Below are 19,885 nucleotides of genomic sequence, written 5' to 3'. Positions count from 1 at the left end.
ATTCATCAGGAAATTGTGACAAATTTTGTATTAAAAAAAATGTAATATGACATATGGAATTATGAATTTCCATCAGTTTCTGGTGAATATTCATCAGGTTCACATATTTACACATGTTTTAGGTAATATTACTTAAAAAAGAGGTAATTTCAACCAACCAAATTTTCAACATTCCAAAATTCAACTTTTTTTGCTGTGCAGATCTTCAATCTTTTGAACTCGTTGAACTTCTTTCAAAAACCTTCCGCCTTTTGAAGTTTTTTACAATACTTTTTGAAAAAAAAACAATTACTCATACTAGAAATATCAAAATTGTTCCTCTTGCCCCACCTTCCCCTACCAGATTTTACAACACTAAATTATAGGTTTTTTCCCCCAAAACAAATAAAAATTTGCGAATTAAGACAAACGTACTCAGTTAAAAAAAAATCATAGTAATATTACATCTTGGAAAGGGTACATCTTTTATGTACATCATTCAAGTCAGAAAAACTGTGTAATTATACCCCTTAAAATGTGTAATTTTACCACATTTCTTGTGTAATGTCACTTCTATAGTCTAAATTGAGGTAAAATTACATGATAAAAGGGATAATATTTAAACGTACAAAATTACATCTTCGATATTTACACATTTTTTTTTTGTTGTGTATTTTGGGAATTCATGTTTGAGTGATAAAAGTCAATAAAAAGCGGGATTTGTTTTACCGTGTACCTATTTTTTCAGTAAAGTCCTATTCGTATTCAAGTCATCTAATTTGAACTAATTTCACAAACGGTGATTTTGAGAAACGGTTGGTCCGACTATTAATGGGAAAAACAGCATTTCCAATCCTTTAAAAGGAAAAATACATTGAAATTTTAAAATGATTATTATAGCTATAAAGAACAGAGACTAAACAAAACCAAACCAATCTTCACTACCAAATCTATTGTTGGACTCCCCGTGTACAAAGGCCAAATACCAACAGGTTAAAATCGACTGCCTTAATTAAATCACATCAACTCAATCAGATTTCGGTGAGCACAAGCGATGACATCCAAAGTGGATAACGCCATGAAAGTTGGCCAAATTAATTAGCGAATAACTCGATTGTCAACCACAAATCGGGTTAAATCAACCGCCAACCAGCGCACCATCAGCTACTGGGTGCACCTGTGGAAAAAGGAGAGACCACCCCCGGGTAAACTTTCCACTCCCGTGGTGTCACCCGGCACCATAATCGGATTGCACAATCTGAGCTTCACAGCAGCAGATGGATGGCTCTTTACCGCTGCAGCGGATCATCGAGAGTTTGCACTTGCATCGAACACTTTTCATCTTAATTGAATAACTTTCAAGGCGGTGTCTCTTCTCTCGTCTGGCGTTACCACCATCGAAGATGATTTCCAAAAGCATTTCTTGTCTTCTCGGCTTAAGATGCACAAGCAAGCAAGCAGAGCTCTTAAGGATTGCTGATGGTGTTGCTATTTCAGGCATAAAACCAGATTAACAGGCGTAATGTAATGTGTGTTTTCACTGCCGTTCAACACGACATGTCTGGGCGCCTTGGCGCAGGCAGATCTTCGCTACTCTACCCTACACAGCTTGAGCTGAATGTGATCACATTATCGATTGAATGGCGAGCATCATCATCAGCTGCCATCACCTCCTGCGTGGCGAGGAACCACAGAGTGTGTGTATTACGAAGTAGATTGGATACTTGTTGTTTGAAGAAGCTCGACTTCATCACCGGCGAGCAGCAAGTCGAGAGATGCCGGTTGGTGAAACTTGAGGACGACGGTTTAGGTTTCTGACGCCGTGCTTCAGTAGAGCTGTCCAGCGAATGCGATTCGCTAATGTTCAATCATCCTCCAGCTATCGTCGACATCGAATTCCGGTTTTGAAAGTGCGCGCACTTGGGCACGGATCACGGAGTACTCTCGCGACGTGATAGTTTGCGAACCCAGATGAAACACTGTTTGATTTGCATTTCAATCGGCCACTTCTTTCGCTGCACAGAACGAAAACGTCTGCAAATTTGCTTGAAATTTACCTTAATCGCATGGAAATTTGTTTCTAAACTCGTGTAAATATTCATTGTCAAGGTTGGCGAGATAAACTTGACCCAGCTAATCCAAGTCACACGCAAAGCAACATTCTTTTTCGCTGTGCACTTAAAAAAAACGGAGAACTTCACGGAATGGAGCCATCAGCCGGCTCGCTTCAAGGATTATTATGCAAATTGGTTTCCGCGGCGCGCACTTACCTTGCTATCCCTACTAGTCTTGTTTCTCATACTGGATTTGCCGTTGATCACAATGTTGGCGTTCGCGAACTCGACGTCACAGGGCGACGGCGGCCCCATGGCCCACGAGTCGTCCGGGTCGGTCGAGGTCTCGAGCGTGAGGTCGCCCAGCACCACGAAGCCGGACTCGCCGGGCTGGAATGGAGATGGAAAGAAGGAGAGAAACTTGTTAGTTGTTGTTTATGCTGGGGGTAACACTACACGGGCTGAGCACGGATTGTTTTCTGGGGGATTAATTTGCGAGTGCTGTTATCGTCGATTGAGTTATTGCTTTGCAAATGTTCTGCTTTTTCTTTCTCGGATATGCTTGGAATGATATCAATTTGATTTAATTCCTGAGATAGCAGGAGCAATTCTTGTGAATTGTTGCACATAAAAAAAGTAGAATTCAGCTGTGTGTAATGAAATTGCAGGTAAGTAATTGTGTATGTTTTTTTGAGAATTTTTTCTTACTCTTGTTTATGAACTAGTTAAAAGTAACAATTGCTCTAAACCGAATTATGACGTAACACACAGCTGAAATCTGGAGTTTTTTTTTAAAGGTCCAATAAACCAAATTTCCAGTTTTTGCTTTTTGGATGTTTTTGAAACCGCCTTGAGTCATTTGGTTTATTGGTCCTTTTCAAAAAAAACTCCAGAAATGAACACAAAAACTCTGTTAGGTTTATACTATGTACAAGTTGTAATTTGATTATTCACAAATAAAACCGAATTGAACTGAATTGATATTGCATTGCATGTAATATAACACGTAGAAACATGTAACCCATATTGGCTTTATCCTACCCACTCTTCAACGGCCTAATAGCTGAGCGGACAAAGCCGCAGTGCTCGTTTTAAATCTCTCAGATTTGATTTATTTTTGAGTGCTGTACATTCAGTGTGTAATATTAAGTGACTCAAAGTAAAGAGCAGATCAATAGCTTCAAGATACCGTAGATTTTTATCGTATTATGCATCATTCCTAACGTGTGTTCATTGAAAGGCTATATGGCAGGAACCAGATCGGATTAACAATGTTAACAAAGTCACTTGTAGAGAATTTTCTAAGCTAGCTGATTTTTGTTAGGGATAGACACTATTTATGAACTTTTTTTAAGTAAATTAAAATTAATTTATTAAAGTTGATTAAAAACTAAATAAAATTTAAATTTTAATGATCAACATAAAATATAAATTACGAAATATCAAATTCAATTTAACATCCAAAAATGGTTTCTTAAAAAAACAACTATTTTTTTAAAATCACTTTTTTGACACATACAAGCAAAAAATCCGTCATGGACTGAAGCTCAAATTGTTGCACTTTTGCTCACAAAAACATATCAAATAATGTTAAAAACGAAGGGAGTAAGTTTGTCATAATCGAGTCACAAATAAATAGAATAACAAATGATTTTTTATACATTTACTCTGTTTTGGTAAGGTCCCAAGCGTGAACTACAACTTTGCTCAAGATACTAAGTCGATCAGAAAATCCCTACTCAAGATAAAATTTTTCGGACGTTTTCATAGCCCATTGGTTTGGACAGCTCCCATGTTTGTATGGAGAAACCAATTATGCAAAATGGCTTATTTGGACATATAAGTGAATTCGCACGATTTTGCGGACAGCGTGAATTTTTAAAATTTTCAATGCATAAAAATAAAATTATTCAACAAATATTCCAACCACAAACCTGTTTTTTAATTGCTAAATATTAGAATATTTTTTAAAGATTTGATTTTTTTAAAATTGACGTTACAAGTATATTGCAACAAGTTTTTAAAAGATTGCTCAGATTTTGTTGTAGTGAATTAATTTATTTTTAATGATCCAATAAATATTTAGCAAAACATCATTAAAAAAGCAAAATTCAGTAGGCAGAGTCGACTTTCTTTGAGTCGATATTACAGGGGCTGATAAAGTATTGAGTAATCAGTGATCGTTATTTGGAGCATCGATAATATTTTTGTCTACTGCTTACAGATTTAATCTTAGTTTATATTACTTTCATAGTAAAATTTTTATAATTATTTTATTGTGTAGGCATAACTACAAAATAAATTTGATTATTAATACTTGGAATATTCAATATTGAATGAATTTTGCTTCATAATATTATTTTTGGTTTAAAAATATCAGGCATGTTTGGAATATTTTATGATTTTTCCCGAGAAATTTACAGGATTTTTAATGATTTAGGTCCTGTGGAAATCGGATTCTTTTTAATTTAATGTACTTATTTTGTTACCTAAAGAAAACATTCAAACCTCGCATAGTGCGCAGGCGTTACACTTTGTATTTCTTCAATTAAGGCCGATGCAAATATTTAAAAAAGTTTTTGTCCCTCGGCCCTGGCCGAGGTCAAGGGGGGGGGGGGGGGGGGCAAAAAAATAAAAAAATATAAAAATTTAAATAACAAGCCATAGTCTTCACATTTAAAGGAAAAACGTGTTTTAAAATGCATTTTACACTAGTTCAGTTGTTATGCAATCATTTGTTTTGAAAAAATCTAAGATCTGACAAAAACAAAAATTGTATCGAAAAAAAAGATTTTGCATCGAAAATTTTCAAAAAATCTTAAGATTTTTTAATGAACCCAAACATGCTAAAAATGATTTAAAACGCAGAAGAATGTATTTTAATTTGATTTCAGCTGGTTGCACTTGAATTTTCATTGAAATTTTGAAGTTTATTGTAACAATATTTTTTTGCCCCCTGATTTTTCGGGCCAATTTTGAAGGGGGGGGGTTACAAAAACTTTTAAAAATATTTGTACCAGCCTAATTTAAAACGAAATAATATTTTTGCAATCTCTTTGAAGTTAATTGTAGATTGGAACAAGAGGAACAAATTGCTTCAAAAAGATAGCAATAACATTATGTCGCTTTAGAGTAATCGAAGAAATACAAAGCGTAACGCCTGCGCATTATGCGAGGTACTCTAAAACGACATAATATTTGTGCAACCTTTTTGTGGCAATTTGTTTGTTTTGTTCCAATCTAGAACTACAGTCATCCCACATAATCGGAACACCCACAAATTCGGAACACTTTTGTGATAATTTGTCAATAGCACGCCAAATGCATCTTTTCTGTCGGCCCTACTAATTTTACGAGCTTTATTTGAACATTCTCTTGTTATTTCACTAGTAAAAGTAGGACTTTTTGAACAAAAAACTTCATTCGAAGACTATTTTGTCCAGAGCAGGAAAACACTGCCTCCAAATGGCCTGTTTCATAATTGTGGGATGTTATTGTGCCTCCCACAATTGTGGAACGCCTGAATTTAACTGATATTTTCACAAAAAAAGTTATCAAACCATGTATAAAACATCACTAAGCTTGAGTTTCATTGGTTTCAGTGTGTGAAGTCATTATTTGGTAATAATAATCCTGGAGAGATCCAAAGTTTGTTTACATTCGTAAGAAAAAAGTGTTCCGAATTTGTGGATTTCAAGGGTCAAAGTAATTCTTCAAAAACTTCATATAAAAGTTAAAATTTGCAGACTTTCGATACAGCATTTGAAAGATCGCAAGAAAAGCTTTCAAATGAAGGTAAAAGCGAATCATTGAGTTCAATTATCGATTTGCTATGATTTTTTGAACATTGGCCGATCTGGAAACCGTTCCGAATATGCGGGATGACTGTAGCTTAAAAAAGTTTTCAAAAATATTATGTCGTTTTAGAGTACAGAGAAACCTCTTTTTACGCGGTGGCGTTACGCTTTTTATTTCGTCGATTTCTCTAAAACCATACAACATTCCTGCATGTTTCAAAAAGCGTTTTGTTGGTCTGAACAAAACCTACAAATTGCTTCTAGAAGATTGCAAAAATGTTGCGTCGTTCCAGAGAAATTGACGAATCAGAAAAACATAACGCACCGCGTAAAAAGAGGTTTCACTGCAATCGATAAACGCAAAGCGTAACGCCTGCGCACTATGCGAGGTTTAACTGTATTTATATTGGTCTTTAGAATTCTTTCAGACTGTGGATTTTTGTATTGACTTGGAATAACATAGAATGTAAAACAGGGGTGCCCAACCTTTTGGCCCTGCGGGCCAGATCTGATTCTATAGCAGTGGCGGGCCGGAACTTATATTTGATAAAAGTGGAAAAAGTAAACAGATTTATTTCAATTGTATTTATGATTGGGTTCTTTTAAAGTAAATAAATAAAAAAACTTGTGTTGCAAATAAGATTCAAATATCTTGATTTTAAGAATGGAAAACAAAGATAACTTTTAAAAATGTGTTTATCTGACTTATTTAAATTTTTGTTTGTTTAAAATTGCATAGTTATTGTTTTTGACGATATCAATTAAATACCTTGATATACTTTTTAATGAAAAACATTACAATTTCAATGGTCGTTGCAAATTTTTTAACTTCAATTTCCTCAACACTACAATATAAAGAATCAATGAGACATGATAAAATTTATTCAAACGAAATTTGCATTCGAATATCCTTTACAAAAAAAAACTTTTTGGGTTGTTGTTGTGCACCTTTATTCAAATTCAAATATTTCAAAACGATTTTAAACACACACAAAATTTAAAAATGTAAAAAAATATGTTTTAAATAATTTTCAATTCGTTATTCTTAGAAATTTAAAGTTTATGAAAAAATATATTTTTTGCTCCCTGATTTCATTACTCATTTTGAGACATTTTTTAAGTTTTCTAAATATTTGCAACGATCTTTTTTCAGTATGAATAATTTGCTTTTCAAAGCTTTTTTTCAAAAAAACTTTTTCACTGAAAAGTTGTTGTGGAAAAACTCATAAGTTTTTACTTACTTGGAGCCTAACATTTCAAAAGGGCACATAACTTTTGTAAACAATAGTGTATTCCTTTTACTCAAATGACAGTTTACATAAGGTGTGTAAGGGACACACTCTTGGTTAAAAAAGTTATGTGCCCTATTGAAATGGCAAGCACGACTTATTTATTTAGGAAAATAGAAAAAAAATCATTTTGAAGTAAATACAGTTAAAACTGAAAGAAATTTAAATTTAGAGTCTTTTTGTACATTTTTAGACAACAATATAAGTTTTTTCATAGATTTTACAATTTTACGAAATGGAAAATTTTGTTTTCACCACCATTTTCATTTAGAAAATATAATAATTAAATTCAAACATGAAGAATATTGTTATGATGTGTTAAAAATTGATCTGAACCTATTTTTTTAATTCAGACAATCAATTAATTTATTTAATATTTCATGAACTATTTTGAAAAGCCGTCGCGGGCCGGGCGTTGGGCAGGCCTGATGTAAAATATATGAGCAATTTCATGTCAAATAGGGAATCGGTAGTACCCGACCCTCTCCGATTTCAATCAAACTTTGTAGACATGTTATCCTAGGGTTTTTCACGGTGGCGTTACGCTCTTTATTTCGTCCATTTCTCTTAAACCTCTTAATACTGTATATTTTTGCAAGCTGCGTTTTGTAGATCTGAACAAAACCTACAAATTGCTTTTAAAAGACTGTAAAAATGATGCGTCGTTCCAAAGAAATCAACAAATTAGAAAAACGTAACGCATCGCGTAAAAAAGGGGATTCTCTGCACAAATCATCATCATGCGCTTGCCCGTTATTTTTTTCAAATAAATCTATTTTGATTTTGTTTTATGATCGTTAAGGACCAAACTTTTTTTACTTGCTGCTACTATAAGTCAGTTTTACATATTTCATTTTAAATATTTGCTTTAGTTCTATTAGGTACACAATAAAGTATAAAAAGAACTATAGAGATTTTGCAGCGAAACTAAATGACACGCAGCGCCGCCTAGATGTGAACTTTTTGAGGGTGTTTGTATTTTTATTATGGGCAGTGTATAAGAGTTCGTGACAAAAGTGATTTTTACTGTGAAAAAACGCACGGAATCGTAACAAAAATGGGTACGTCATGCGAGAAAATAAAAATGCTATCTTTTAAATACATTTGTTTGTATATAAACAGCAATTTAACACAAAAAATCTGTAAATGTTTCTGAGGAATGATATCTGCTTATGAATGACGCTTGCAATGTATATGTTTGATCTATTTCTAGGTGAAAAGGCAGTTCCGGCTGATTCAATTGAGGTGAACTTATCTTTGCTGGATATTTTCGATTATGTGAGTGATTCGGTGCGCCCCTTAAGAGAAGGCTGCTGCGTTCTCGATGCACGACACGTTGTTTGTTTGGGTTATACAACTTCTAGAGCAGCATCAACAACTTTTAAAGGATACGTTTTACAATCTTCCCATCCAAACCAAATCCCTCATCAAGTTGATCTTGAGATTGCCGCCAACGTGTCCGAGTGGATTTTAAAATGCAGCTGCAAGGCTGGCAATAATAAGTGCAAGCACATTGTAGCTTGTTTACTGCACCTGAATCGGTATTTATTCAACTAAAAATGCTTGCTGACGTTTCCATATTAATCCCTTCTTTTCACAGTGTCGACAGCGTTGATTATTTAACTTGCACCGATGCTGTCCAAGCCTGGGGTTTATCAAAGAGTGCAAAAACTACTCCCTGGGGAGCGAAACGTATCTCCGAACTTTGCTGTGTGAAAAAACCAACCGTTCCACAACCATCCGACCCAGAACTCAAAGAGAGAGTACTGGCGGAAGCGTTTACTCGAATTTTAAACGGTAAATAATATACTGTGCTACTAGATATCACATAATCTGGCTCAAAACAAAGTCGATTAATTATGATATTACTTTTTTCTAGTGGCTAGGGAATCAGCATTCGCCAAACACCGGGAAGGACGAGTGCTTTCTAGCAATCCGATACTGGCCCAGAGCCGGGCTTTTCAGACCGATTGCTCAAACGTCGACCCACAGGATGTCTTCATATCCTCCCAAGATCTTCTAGAAATGATACTGCGAAAGGATTGTTTCGTTCCCGTCGAGGATGCTCAATTTAATAATGAGGAAGAGCAATTGTTTTTTGAAAGCAATGTTTTACAAACCAGCCAACAGATTGTCCAAACGGCCATCAATACGCAAACCCAGAGCACAAACGTGTGGAAAATCCAACGAACTCGTCGCATCACTGCCAGCTCTTGTTACGGGCTCTACACCTACCTAAAGAATAAGAATCCGGATTGGTCAAGCAAAATCACTCGCTACTGGAGCATAAAGAACATCAACAGTGCGGCTGTCAAATACGGCAAAGAAACGGAGGCAACTGCGTTCGAATGCTACCGTAAAAAGCGAAATCCGCTCATGAAAAAATGTGGATTAGTCGTAAAAGAAGGTGAATGTTGGTTCGCATCCTCGCCAGATGGGGTAGATCCTCTATCTAACACTTTGCTTGAAATAAAATGTCCACAAGTAGGCGAACTAGGTAGCTTAGACGATGTGCTAGTAAACGAGACAGTTCTAAAGTACATTCAAATTTGTCCAGTAACAGGAAAACTATCATTGAACAGATTTCATGCTTATTACTGTCAAGTACAGCTTAATATGTGGACTTTACAGTGTCTAAGCTGTGATTTCGTAGTATACGCATCAAAACCCAATGACTTTATTGTAGTAGAAGTGGATTTTGATCCCGATTATGTTCATACCATTGTCAATAGTTTGAAGAAGCTATATATGTCTACAATGTTGCCAAAGCTCCTCAAACAAGTTTAAACTAAGTTAATTGTTGCGTTTTGTGATTCGTACTTTTTAGGTTCAGGTTACGACTGTTTAATAAACATAATTTTACTTATTATAAGTCGTTTTATAATGATTGAGAAATATGTAACCGTTTCCAAGATAAAAACACTTTAAGTAAGAGTGAGTATGAAGTTAACTTGACCGCAAACACACTAGTCGATCTTAAAGCTCTCAAAAGTTGGTTTGACACCAATTGTTGTCAAACTAACGGGTCACGTCTCCTCCAATCCCGTGCTTCAGGTGCTTGCAATCTCGGGAATCCTCGGCAATCCTAATCGTGGACTGTTTGTCCTCGAACATCGGTACGGGATCGTCTGCTGGCTTGTCAGGATCGTCCAGCACGCATATCATCCACAGTGTGTGACATGCCGCCGTGCAGAGAGCCGCGAGCTCCGTCTGCTGCTTCCTCGTCAACCAGCCGACAGTACATCCGAACTGCTTCACCACGTGCCCGTGATCGAACGACGATCGGTAGTGTCGTTTGCCCAGCCCGCGTCGCTGTACACTTCCAGCAGTAGAGGGTTCTCCACGGCCTTGTATACCAGACCAATACCAGTGTCCCTTTGATGTACCGCAGCATCCGCTTCAGATGGACCCAGCGTTCATCCGTCGGACACGACTGGAACTGACTGAAGTGTTAGCAGAGTAAACGAAAAGATCGACTGCTTAGTAACGGTGTCAAAGGAAAAGTGAGGTTTTATTCACAACCAAATCATAACCTACTAACTAAACTACTGTTCAATTGCCATTGTAACACTCCGCCTCAATTGGACAATCCAAGCAATCGGCAGAATGCGGATATTCAGTTTCCAGCCATCCTCGTTCGCAATCACGTTCACGGTTCCCTTCTGGCTTGCAACTAGTTCCTCTCCTCGCATGGCCGTGACGATCACGACAGGCTGTTCCAATTCCTCCAACGCTTCACACTTCCGCTCATCCTTGGCCATGTGCTCCGAAGTCCCACTGTCCAGGTACCAGCGCTGGTCCTCTCCATCGCCTCCGGTGCTCGCCACAAACGTTATCGCGACCACTTTTTTCTACTCCTGGTTCTCCTGTCTTGCTGCATGTATTTGTATTTGTATTTGTATTGTATTTGCTAAGCTACAGTGAAGACAGTGGTTTATTACGTCCGACGTTATGGGTAACCGGGAACGAACTGTGCTGGGAGTGCTGGTAGTTAGCATGGCATACTACATCTCCCCCTCTAGGAGATTTGGCGGACGGCCAATCTTCCTGCTACTGAACTGCTTCACCAATGGACCAGTTTCCGGTTGTAGCCGTTTCCGATCGTCTCGCGGCGGCCAAGCCAGTTGTGGTCCGCGATCGACGTATGACGGTTCGTGATCTGTGACCGCTTTTCCTCCTTCGGCGAGATTTTTAAGACCTCTTGCAGCCGTTGGAGAGATGCGATGCATGATCTTCGTCGAGAGCTTCCGGAATGTCCGCAGGGCCACCAACCAAGGATGAGGATCCAGATGGCCGGCGCAGGAACTGGTGTCGGTAAGCTTGATGGCGTCGCTCGATGCCAGCGACGGGCGATGATCGGGTCCGGGAACACTGTCGGAGGGCTCCGTGCAGTGATCGTCGTTGACTTGATTTGAGACGGCCAGATCGACGCGTTGATCCAGAGCGTCGACGGCTTCGTTGTCTTGCGGTTTGTGTGTGCAAACGCTGTGTCCAAGCGGTTCAGAGGATGCTTCCAGATTCTTGGCACGCAGAACTGTCTTGCAGCGTCCAAGCGATTTGTGGTGTTGATCCGGATTCATGGCACATAGCGTGGTGTCAGAAGCAGTATCTTCCTCTTCTGCTTCAGGTCCGTCTGCACGACCTGCTTGAGGTTGGCCACATGGTGGCACTCTTCCGTAGCATGGTTCTCCGGTGCGCTAGACACCGAGATTTGTGCTTCCTCCTGGGGCTCGTTGTTGGCAGGTTCGGAGCTTGGCGAAACTTGAAATTTCTCCAGCAACAGGTTCTGCTTTGCAAGGAGCGCGTCCAGCCTGAGGAGGATGGCATGGTGAGCATCAGGTGGCAAATGACGTCTTCGTCGTCCAATTTCGCCCCGACGGATTTCGGCTCACACACCATTTGATCGGAGGGCCTCGTGGCGCGGTGGTTAGCTGCTTCGGCTGCCGATCCCTTAGTTGCTACGGGACGCGGGTTCCATTCCCGCCTTATCCTCCTGGCCTTCTTTCGGATGGGGAAGTAAAACGTCGGTCCATTTGCGTAAAAGAGGTTTCAGGTGGAATGAAGGTCATTAAAGTGGATTGCTTTCCTTTTTTACCATTTGATCGAACCTCAGGAAATGGCTCTCCAACTTGCTGCTCTCGTCGTACTTCAGTCCCAACAGCTGCAACTTGAGCTGAAACCGGCTGACCAGGCTCTTCCTCATGAACACGTCATGCAAGCCATCCCAGATCTCCTTCGGCGAATTCTTGTCCTGCGTGTACTCCAGTTGGTCGTCCGCAATAGCCCCGATGATCACGTTCTTGCACTTACGGTCCTGCTTCCGTCTTAGCTTCTTTTTCGCCTCTTTTTCTACCTTCACCACCGCACTGTCCGTTTCCGGGATGTTCTAGAAGACCTCTCCTTCCGCCGCTTGCACGATGTAATGTTCCAACTTCAGCTCTTCCAGGTAACTCAGCATCCGGTATTCAGGCGTTGAAACCGGTCCCATCGAACGGCTTGACATTCAAGTGCTTCTCGTCCCCCATCTCGCAAAATGAGCTTCACTTCCGACGAGCTCCATTTTTCAGAAACTTCCTCCCCAGGTTAGGGTTTTCAGGGCCCATAACCGTTAGTAGAGTAAACAAAAAGATCGACTGTTTAGTAACGGCGTCAAAGAAAGAGTAAGGTTTTATTCATGAATGAATGAATAAGGTTTTATTCATGAATGAAAATTAATATTTCAATTGGAAAAGAAACCTTATATAGCAAGAATAAACAGCATTAAATACTGCAGTGTTAATTAGCATAAGCATAAGCATAGGTGCCCACCCGCAGTTGCTACTCCGTTATTGACCAGGACCTCCAGAAGTTACATCCACGAGCCGTGGAAGATGAGTGGGTGCTATCTTTCCTCGCTTCGCAACTTCTCAAAGGCCCCTATCATGCTGATCAATACCGGCGCCGGCCACGACCAGTGGTAGAGTCACGGGGAAGTGGATGGGAATGTTAGTCCGATACTTGAGTGATAGAGACCGCCCAATCGACTGCTTCTCCGACAAAGTATCACATGAGTTTTGAGGGGGTTAGTAGATGGGTATGAGGTCAGGATTCACGAGTGGCAGTGATGTGACCATGAGCATTTTGTTTATCGGTTGAAATTTTTAAATCTTAAGCAGCCGGCTGCGGAAAGATAGATAATTGATTATTTAAAATGGTTTATTTTTATCGAACGCGTGCCAGCCGAGCAGTAGTGCTATGGGCTGGACTTATCAGTATAATTTTACTGTTTTAAAAATTTAGATAACGCGAACAAATTTCAAAAATAGTAAATAAATGACGCTTTACTCTTCATAAAATCGATAGTTTGATGAGTTAATACTAAGTTGTTGGAAAAAAAATTTACGATCATTTACGACGAAAATTATCGCGAAAAAACCGGACTGCGCGTCCCCAGAAGCACTGCACTTATCACAGCATTAAATACTGCAGTGTTAATTTCAGAAAAAAATGTGCTTGATTTTATATTTATTTTTAAAAGTTTTAAACAGTATGTTGAATAAGACATTTTGTTGACCCCAAGCTGGACGGTTCCAGACGGATGTTTCGACGCGCGACAGCAAAGTAGAGAACAGGATGGTCACGTTGCCGGCCTTCATCAGGACAGGTTTGGAGAAGTTGGCTGTAGATTCGGCAAGGGTGATCGACGTTTCCTGGCTGAGAAGTGAAGTGCCTGAACGGGGAGTTCCCGATTCTGGAAGCGCATCCGGAAGATTGGGTTGATGAGACCCTCGGAACTGAATTCGACTTCGAGCACTTCATACTCCTTCGAGAATGACACAGATTTTTTCGGCACGCTGTCCAGGGTTCATTCGGCTGGAGCTGCGGCGTCGGGAGATGAGCATTTGTGGGCGGTTATTTGCTAAAAGAGATGGAAGTAAGTGAAGTTGGCAAGCCACTGTACACATTCTCATTACTCACAGGTGTTGTAAACCGCCGGCACCGAGTGCAACATCCGCTCTGGCTACCTCCGATTATACCGTTTCTCGACGTCCTCCTCTTCGTCGGCTCCTTCTCCTCACCGTGAAAATCACCTGTACTTGTCCAAAAACCGGATGTTTATCTTCTTCAATGTAATCTCGTTGTTCACGCAACTCTTCGGCAGTGCCATATCCTCGATGATCTCGTTACAGTCCTCGCGGGAATTGACAATCACCAATCCCGGGCCACCACCGAATACAATCGGTGCGAATCCACATTCCTACCTCCAATCCAAAAAAAAAAACGAACAAAATCAATCACAAGCCCCACAAAACACCCAAGCTTTCTTCCTACCCATTCCGGTCGTGGAACAGCTGCAGTTCCTGCAGGAAGCTCGCCTTGTCCTTTTTGAGCACTTCACCTCGTCCCGCACCCGCACCACTCTCCTTCGAAGGCGTTCCGCTGCTGCTGTTTGGCTCACGAAGGTTTCCGCGTCCGATTCCTGGCTGCTGCCTAGAATCACCAGCACCACCGAACGCACCAAAGTGTTTGTTTACATTTGGAACTTAGTCGTACACGGTTACACGAGAAAGAAATTAAGACTTTTAAATCAGTTAGTAAGGAGATTTTCAACAACTTTACCAGTAAAGGTTTTCATATTTTAAACAAGAAAAAACTTTCCCTCTAGCTAATTTTAGCAACTTTTTAAATCAAAAATAAGTTACTTTTGTCATTACGGTAATATTTTTCTGTGTGTACTGTCGAAGATCAAGCTAAGATGCTGAGGAAGGAGTTGATGAGTTCCAAACCAACGTGACTTGTCTGCGCCAAGTGATATTTGGAGTCTAACATTTCAAAAGGGCACATAACTTTTGTAAACAATAGTGTATCCCTTTCACTCAAATGACAGTTTACATAAGGTGTGAAAGGGACACACTCTAGCCTAAAAAAGTTATGTGCCCTAATGAAATGGCAAGCACGATTTATGGTTTGGGACAGAACAGCTACCGGGTTTGTGAGTTAGGAAGAAAATGATCTGATGGCCAAAATTGTGCTCAACACTTTTATTTAACAACAGTCATCTTATGCATAATATAACCTACAGCTTATGAACCTTTTTCTAGTATAGCAGTCTGCAGTTAAAATTTATCATCCTTTAGAATTGGCTTACTCAAATTAACTAGTGCGCAAACAATAGTCATGACATCATCTAGATGTCCAACAATGCAGTGCTCGATAGTATCACATAATATGTTAAAATTTTTGAGTCGAGCCATTATGCGTTCCACGTGGATGCGCGCCTTAGCAATTGCTTCATTTATTTCCGCTTCCGACGGGGTGAGTTTGGGAGCTCGCAAAAACGGTGGAATGTGCAATGTGATACCTCTAACAGACAGCTCATTATCTATGCTGAAGCCTTTATCACACATAATCTCATCTATGTGAGGGGTGAGGAGGTTGATAACGTTTTCTTCGTTAAATATAAACTTATCCGACGACTTTCCGCTGTAAGCTCTACCACAAAACGAGATAAGACCAGCTGGGGTTACACCAACTAAAAATTTAGCAGTGTGCCTAGACTTGTACTGCGAATAAGTAGATATTCTGCAATTCAAACAGTGCATTGTGCATAACGGAACCTCGGTGCAATCTAGAACTAACGTTACATTTGAAAAACGACCACGGAAGCATAACGGGATATTTTGCAAGATCTCCTCTTTTGAAGTAAATTCTACGAATTTTGACATAAGCTCTGCCAGCACGTGAGAGGTAAAGGCAAAATACCGAGAAACGGTCGATACGTGCACTCTAAAAAGTACTGCCAGCGCAGAAAACGACAAATTTTGTTTTAGTTTGCATAAAACTAAGATCACACGATCAGCACAGTGCATGGAATGATTGCTCGAGTATACAGCGTCTTCGAGATGTTTCGTATTTATACAAATTTGCTCGAGAAGCTCAAGGGTCTCCACGCCGGTCCAAACGTTCACTGCATGATCATTAATAAGAAGGTCCGAAAAATAATTCGCAACACGTGGTTTTGCCTTTGGCTCAACCTCGCACAATGCAACGGAAACAGTCGCACTTCCGGTGGCACTAACGTGGTTCGATTCTTGTTCATTTTGACCTCCCTGTGCAGGTAGATCTTGCTCGAACTGGTCGGATGTATCGTTGATGGGTAACTGATCTTGTTCAAACCGATCAGATATATTGTTGTGTGTTTGTGACTGCAGGGACGAATCAACGGGGGGTGAATTGAAGATGGGCTTCGGTACACGGTAAGATTTCCGCGGCTTTTCATACGGGTTGTCACTATGCTCGCCGTTGGTTCCATTAGGCAAGTTGACTGACGGGATTGCCGAGTTGAGAAGACGCTTGCCACCTAAAAAAGTTTTTTTTTAGATTCGGATCTAAAAAACTAAACAAAAAATTACAAACCTTTCGTGTAATCCGAAGGAGTAAAGTGCTTGTTGCACACTTTGTAATTGGATGAAGGCCTTTTTCCTTGTCTCAAATTGTGTATCCAAATTACGTAACGATCGTCGGATTTAGGTGGGAAACTGTGCAAAAAGATTCCGTTACCAGATCGTGACGTGCAGTTGAAGACACTGCAAATGCGGTGACTCTTCGGCTTTGACTCTGCTTGAGCTGAACCAGACGCTTGCACTTCTGTTGAACGATTGAGTTTACGTGGATTCTGAGCGACTCGTTTGACCCGCTTGCTTGGTATTGCGGACGGTTTCAAGTAAACCGAATTAACTACAACAACAACATAATGAGTTTAATTACTACTAAACTTAAAAATCAACGTACCAGTTACAAAGTCTTTAGACTTAAAATGTTTTTGACAAACCCGCATCCAAGTCGTCGTGGTTTCTTTCGGCATGTTCAAAACGTCCATCCAGCGGATACGGTAATGAGGATTAGACGGAAACGGTGTCAGCAAACCGGATTGTTTAGTTTTGCAGCCCCATACACAGCACGAGCCGGTTGTGCTATAAAACGGCTCAATATCCGGAATTCTCAGAGTTGGGACTGCATTATGACGAAGCATTATTCGCGAGTCTGCAATAATACCATCATACATTACCTAGACATTCGTTAACGATTCTGAAATACTTACGGGTTTTGAAGTCACTTTCTTCAAAATGCGAGCTGCAAATTCGCTCCGTCCTGTTACCGGATAAGTTCATAAAGTTGGTCCACTTCTTAAAAACGGTCGATTTAGTCATCGGAACGCTGAAAAAGTTCCATCCAGATTGGCTACTATTGCCACAACCGGGTACAATGCAGATCGTCATGGGGGCGGTTGAACTCTGGGAAAAAACACAAAATAAGTGCCTTTAAATTGAACCCAGTCATCCAAATCGTATACCATTCTGCAGCAAAAAATTTTTCCTTCAAATTTTATATAATTTAAGACAAGTTAAATCCTTTTAGTTACTAAGAATAATCAAAACACTTTCTATGCTTCAAAAGTGACTTGGTGTTGACAGCAAAAAATGTAAACATCCTCATTTAGCACGCTGCGCCATCTGGTTGTCACGCGCTCCTGCAAAAGCTCAATCTGTAATTACAAAATTTTTCGAGGTCATTTCAACAATTTTTATGTTCTGCAAAATTTCCGTGAAAATATATACACGGTTTAAATGGCCAAGGCAACTCAACAATCGACGTTATGATTTTTCATTCTGACTATTAAGTTGTAAGAACTTACAAAAATGGGCTAAATCAGCTTAACAAAATCATTCCTAAAAAAGAAATAAAACTGTAAAAAATATTGGCAACATCTTTTTAAACTATTCGAATCATTTACAATACATCTGCGTTGCACGTTTCTCCCCAAGATGCAACTCAGCCCGTCCACTATGACTATCTACACCGCCGATATCGCCATCAATTTGCCACAATAACCATATCGTCGGCCATCCATCCCGAACCACTTAAGGAAAAGGTTCTCCGTACATCGAGCGGACACTCGTATAAAAATAAATTGTAATTTATTGAAAATGCAAATAGCACCGCACGACCGACCGACGTCGCGCCATCTACAGCAAATTTCTTCTGAGTCACGTCGTCGCCGCTGACCATATGGTGCAGAAATCAACACCCACGCCAACGTTGGCCCAACTAGATGGCCTGGACACAGCTTCAGCTTCAACTGATCTGTTGGAGATTATGGCCTACGACGTCGCCATCGCCACTTCGAACGCCGCACCAACTTGAAAGTAATTCGCTAAGGTCTTCAATTCCGAAATGGATTTGACATTTGGCGGCAACACGATTTCTGCGAGAATTGCTGCTGCTGCTGGGTATCCGAAGGTTGACGAATGATATTTGTCGATCGATGCAACACGTGGCCAATTTGCAAAGTGCAAGCCACAGAAACAGCTCGTCACGATCGATGTGCAGGGCCCGCAAGGGATGTGTCTCGACGTTGGTACCATTTGGGAGAAGAATTCTTGGGTGATGTACTGTGTATAGAACTTCTAGCAAATGGTGTTATGATTTATGGTGGAAAAGGGTCGACTACACTCCTTTTTATTAAATGTTTCTTTGGATTTGTGAAAGAATTGTGAACGATTTTTGTTTTGATAAATGGCCACAAATCCTATCCTTATGATCAAAATGTGGTCAACATCAAAATTTATCAAAACAGCTATATGTTACGGTACTAAGGCGCCATTGCATTGTTTTCAATCTTCCTAAAAAGGTTCTTGCAGCAGAAAACCTGTCGTGGATTAGCCAACCCTAATAAAGCTGCCACTTCATGCCAATTGCATACCGCTTGCGGTGCCAGCCGCAGAAGCAACAGAGTTCTTGAAGGTATTTACTTTTACCGATTGAATGGAACTCCACACCGCCACCGTTGTCTACCCAGGGTCTAAGGAAAGAGAAAACACACCCTCTTTGGCGGTTGGGTGTTCTTGGGGCATGTTTTTTTCTGTGTTTGCCGGCAACTGTACCAGACCCCACCCCACTTCTCTTGTACCGTTCCTAACGAAGGAGCTTCACGACAGCCACGACGTCAAATGGAAATGGAAGACAATTGTGCACGGCTCATTTAAAATGCAAATCTTGGCCCGGCTCGCCTATCTTAAGCGGTCGAAGCTGGATTTTTTTCTTCTGTTGTTGTGGCAAAGCTGCCAAACGTCAAGGTCGCAGAAAAGTGATGGAAAACGATGCATTTGTGGGGAGGGGGCGCTGCTTGAGAGGAGTTCAAGTCAACCAATCCCCCGAGAACAAGCTTGCCAAACCTCGCTATTCTGATGATAGCTAATCTGACATCGCCAACGATTTTTATGACGGTTTAGCTACTTTGTTGTATGGAATTTACTTTTAAGGCGGTTGATGCAACCTAAACTTTTTGAGTTGAGCAATTCTCTATGAAGTCGATTGATTTCGACCATTTTTATTTGTCTCGAACTTCCCTATGACTAGGGTTAGTGAAATTTCACTATTTCGCGGACAGCGTGAAATCCGTGAAATTTGGCTTTTTCCGCGAAATCCCGTGGAATCGTATGTTTGTGTGAAACTGTAACGATATTTCTCAAAATAATTTATCAAACTCAAAAAGGAATGAAAATAAATCTTACAGTGAAGTTAAGCAAATGAATTCCCTGGTTTAATATAGGGTTAGTGATTTTTGACGATTACATGTACGACTTAAACTTCGTGAAATTTATCTATTTTTTCAAATCATTTTTTTTAATAACAAAATAAAAAAATATCTCTCCATAAAGACTATTTAAGAAAAATTTATTAGTTTTCATTTGAAAAGCTTGATATGAATCATTCGAAGAATTGT

At 39.8% G+C, this 19,885-nt stretch overlaps 4 protein-coding genes across 7 annotated transcripts in view; 2 read left to right on the top strand and 2 right to left on the bottom strand.

The window, feature by feature from the left end:
- Positions 1-19,885, bottom strand: part of LOC120422250 (mucin-19-like) — a 134,711-nt gene that overhangs the window by 66,458 nt on the left and 48,368 nt on the right. For all 3 annotated transcript variants that reach the window (XM_039585646.2, XM_039585645.2, XM_039585643.2), the window contains exon 3: positions 2,250-2,423. In XM_039585646.2, coding sequence (XP_039441580.1) covers positions 2,250-2,423 — 174 coding nt within the window. The remainder of the gene's footprint in view (positions 1-2,249; positions 2,424-19,885) is intronic.
- LOC120422251 (uncharacterized) lies at positions 8,076-8,925 on the top strand. The gene is made up of 2 exons (XM_039585650.2): positions 8,076-8,660; positions 8,720-8,925. Exons 1-2 carry the CDS (start codon positions 8,296-8,298, stop codon positions 8,922-8,924), a joined length of 570 nt encoding a protein of 189 aa, XP_039441584.1. The 5' UTR covers positions 8,076-8,295; the 3' UTR covers position 8,925.
- On the top strand, positions 9,141-10,720 carry LOC128093505 (uncharacterized). The gene has a single exon (XM_052710541.1). The coding sequence runs from the start codon at positions 9,145-9,147 to the stop codon at positions 9,904-9,906; it is 762 nt and encodes a 253-aa protein (XP_052566501.1). The 5' UTR covers positions 9,141-9,144; the 3' UTR covers positions 9,907-10,720.
- On the bottom strand, positions 13,692-17,633 carry LOC120422252 (uncharacterized). 2 transcript variants are annotated; one of them, XM_052710539.1, is made up of 4 exons: positions 17,201-17,633; positions 16,891-17,142; positions 16,516-16,836; positions 13,692-16,459 (listed from the first exon to the last, which is right to left on the bottom strand). In XM_052710539.1, the coding sequence occupies exons 1-4, from the start codon at positions 17,376-17,378 to the stop codon at positions 15,216-15,218; spliced, it is 1,995 nt and encodes a 664-aa protein (XP_052566499.1). In that variant the 5' UTR covers positions 17,379-17,633; the 3' UTR covers positions 13,692-15,215. The 2 variants fall into 2 exon arrangements, with proteins under 2 accessions (XP_052566499.1, XP_052566500.1); XM_052710540.1 differs by having other exon boundaries at positions 16,036-16,836.

This window comes from Culex pipiens, chromosome 3 (genome assembly GCF_016801865.2).
Source record: "Culex pipiens pallens isolate TS chromosome 3, TS_CPP_V2, whole genome shotgun sequence".
In the NCBI taxonomy this organism is placed as follows: Eukaryota; Metazoa; Arthropoda; class Insecta; order Diptera; family Culicidae; genus Culex; species Culex pipiens.
Note: the sequence above shows the minus strand (reverse complement) of the source record. Positions and strands in the feature narration are given on the sequence as shown.

What these genes read in the sequence shown, in the direction of transcription:
- LOC120422252 (XM_052710539.1), bottom strand. Translation starts at nt 17,378, where the DNA reads ATGACGATCTGCATTGTACCCGGTTGTGGCAATAGTAGCCAATCTGGA. An exon ending in AGAAAGTGACTTCAAAACCC is followed by an intron (nt 17,143 to 17,200) that starts GTAAGTATTTCA and finishes GTATTATTGCAG; the next exon opens with ACTCGCGAATAATGCTTCGT. An exon ending in TCCTTCGGATTACACGAAAG is followed by an intron (nt 16,460 to 16,515) that starts GTTTGTAATTTT and finishes AAACTTTTTTAG; the next exon opens with GTGGCAAGCGTCTTCTCAAC.
- LOC128093505 (XM_052710541.1), top strand. Translation starts at nt 9,145, where the DNA reads ATGATACTGCGAAAGGATTGTTTCGTTCCCGTCGAGGATGCTCAATTT.
- LOC120422251 (XM_039585650.2), top strand. Translation starts at nt 8,296, where the DNA reads ATGACGCTTGCAATGTATATGTTTGATCTATTTCTAGGTGAAAAGGCA. An exon ending in TGTTTACTGCACCTGAATCG is followed by an intron (nt 8,661 to 8,719) that starts GTATTTATTCAA and finishes TTCTTTTCACAG; the next exon opens with TGTCGACAGCGTTGATTATT.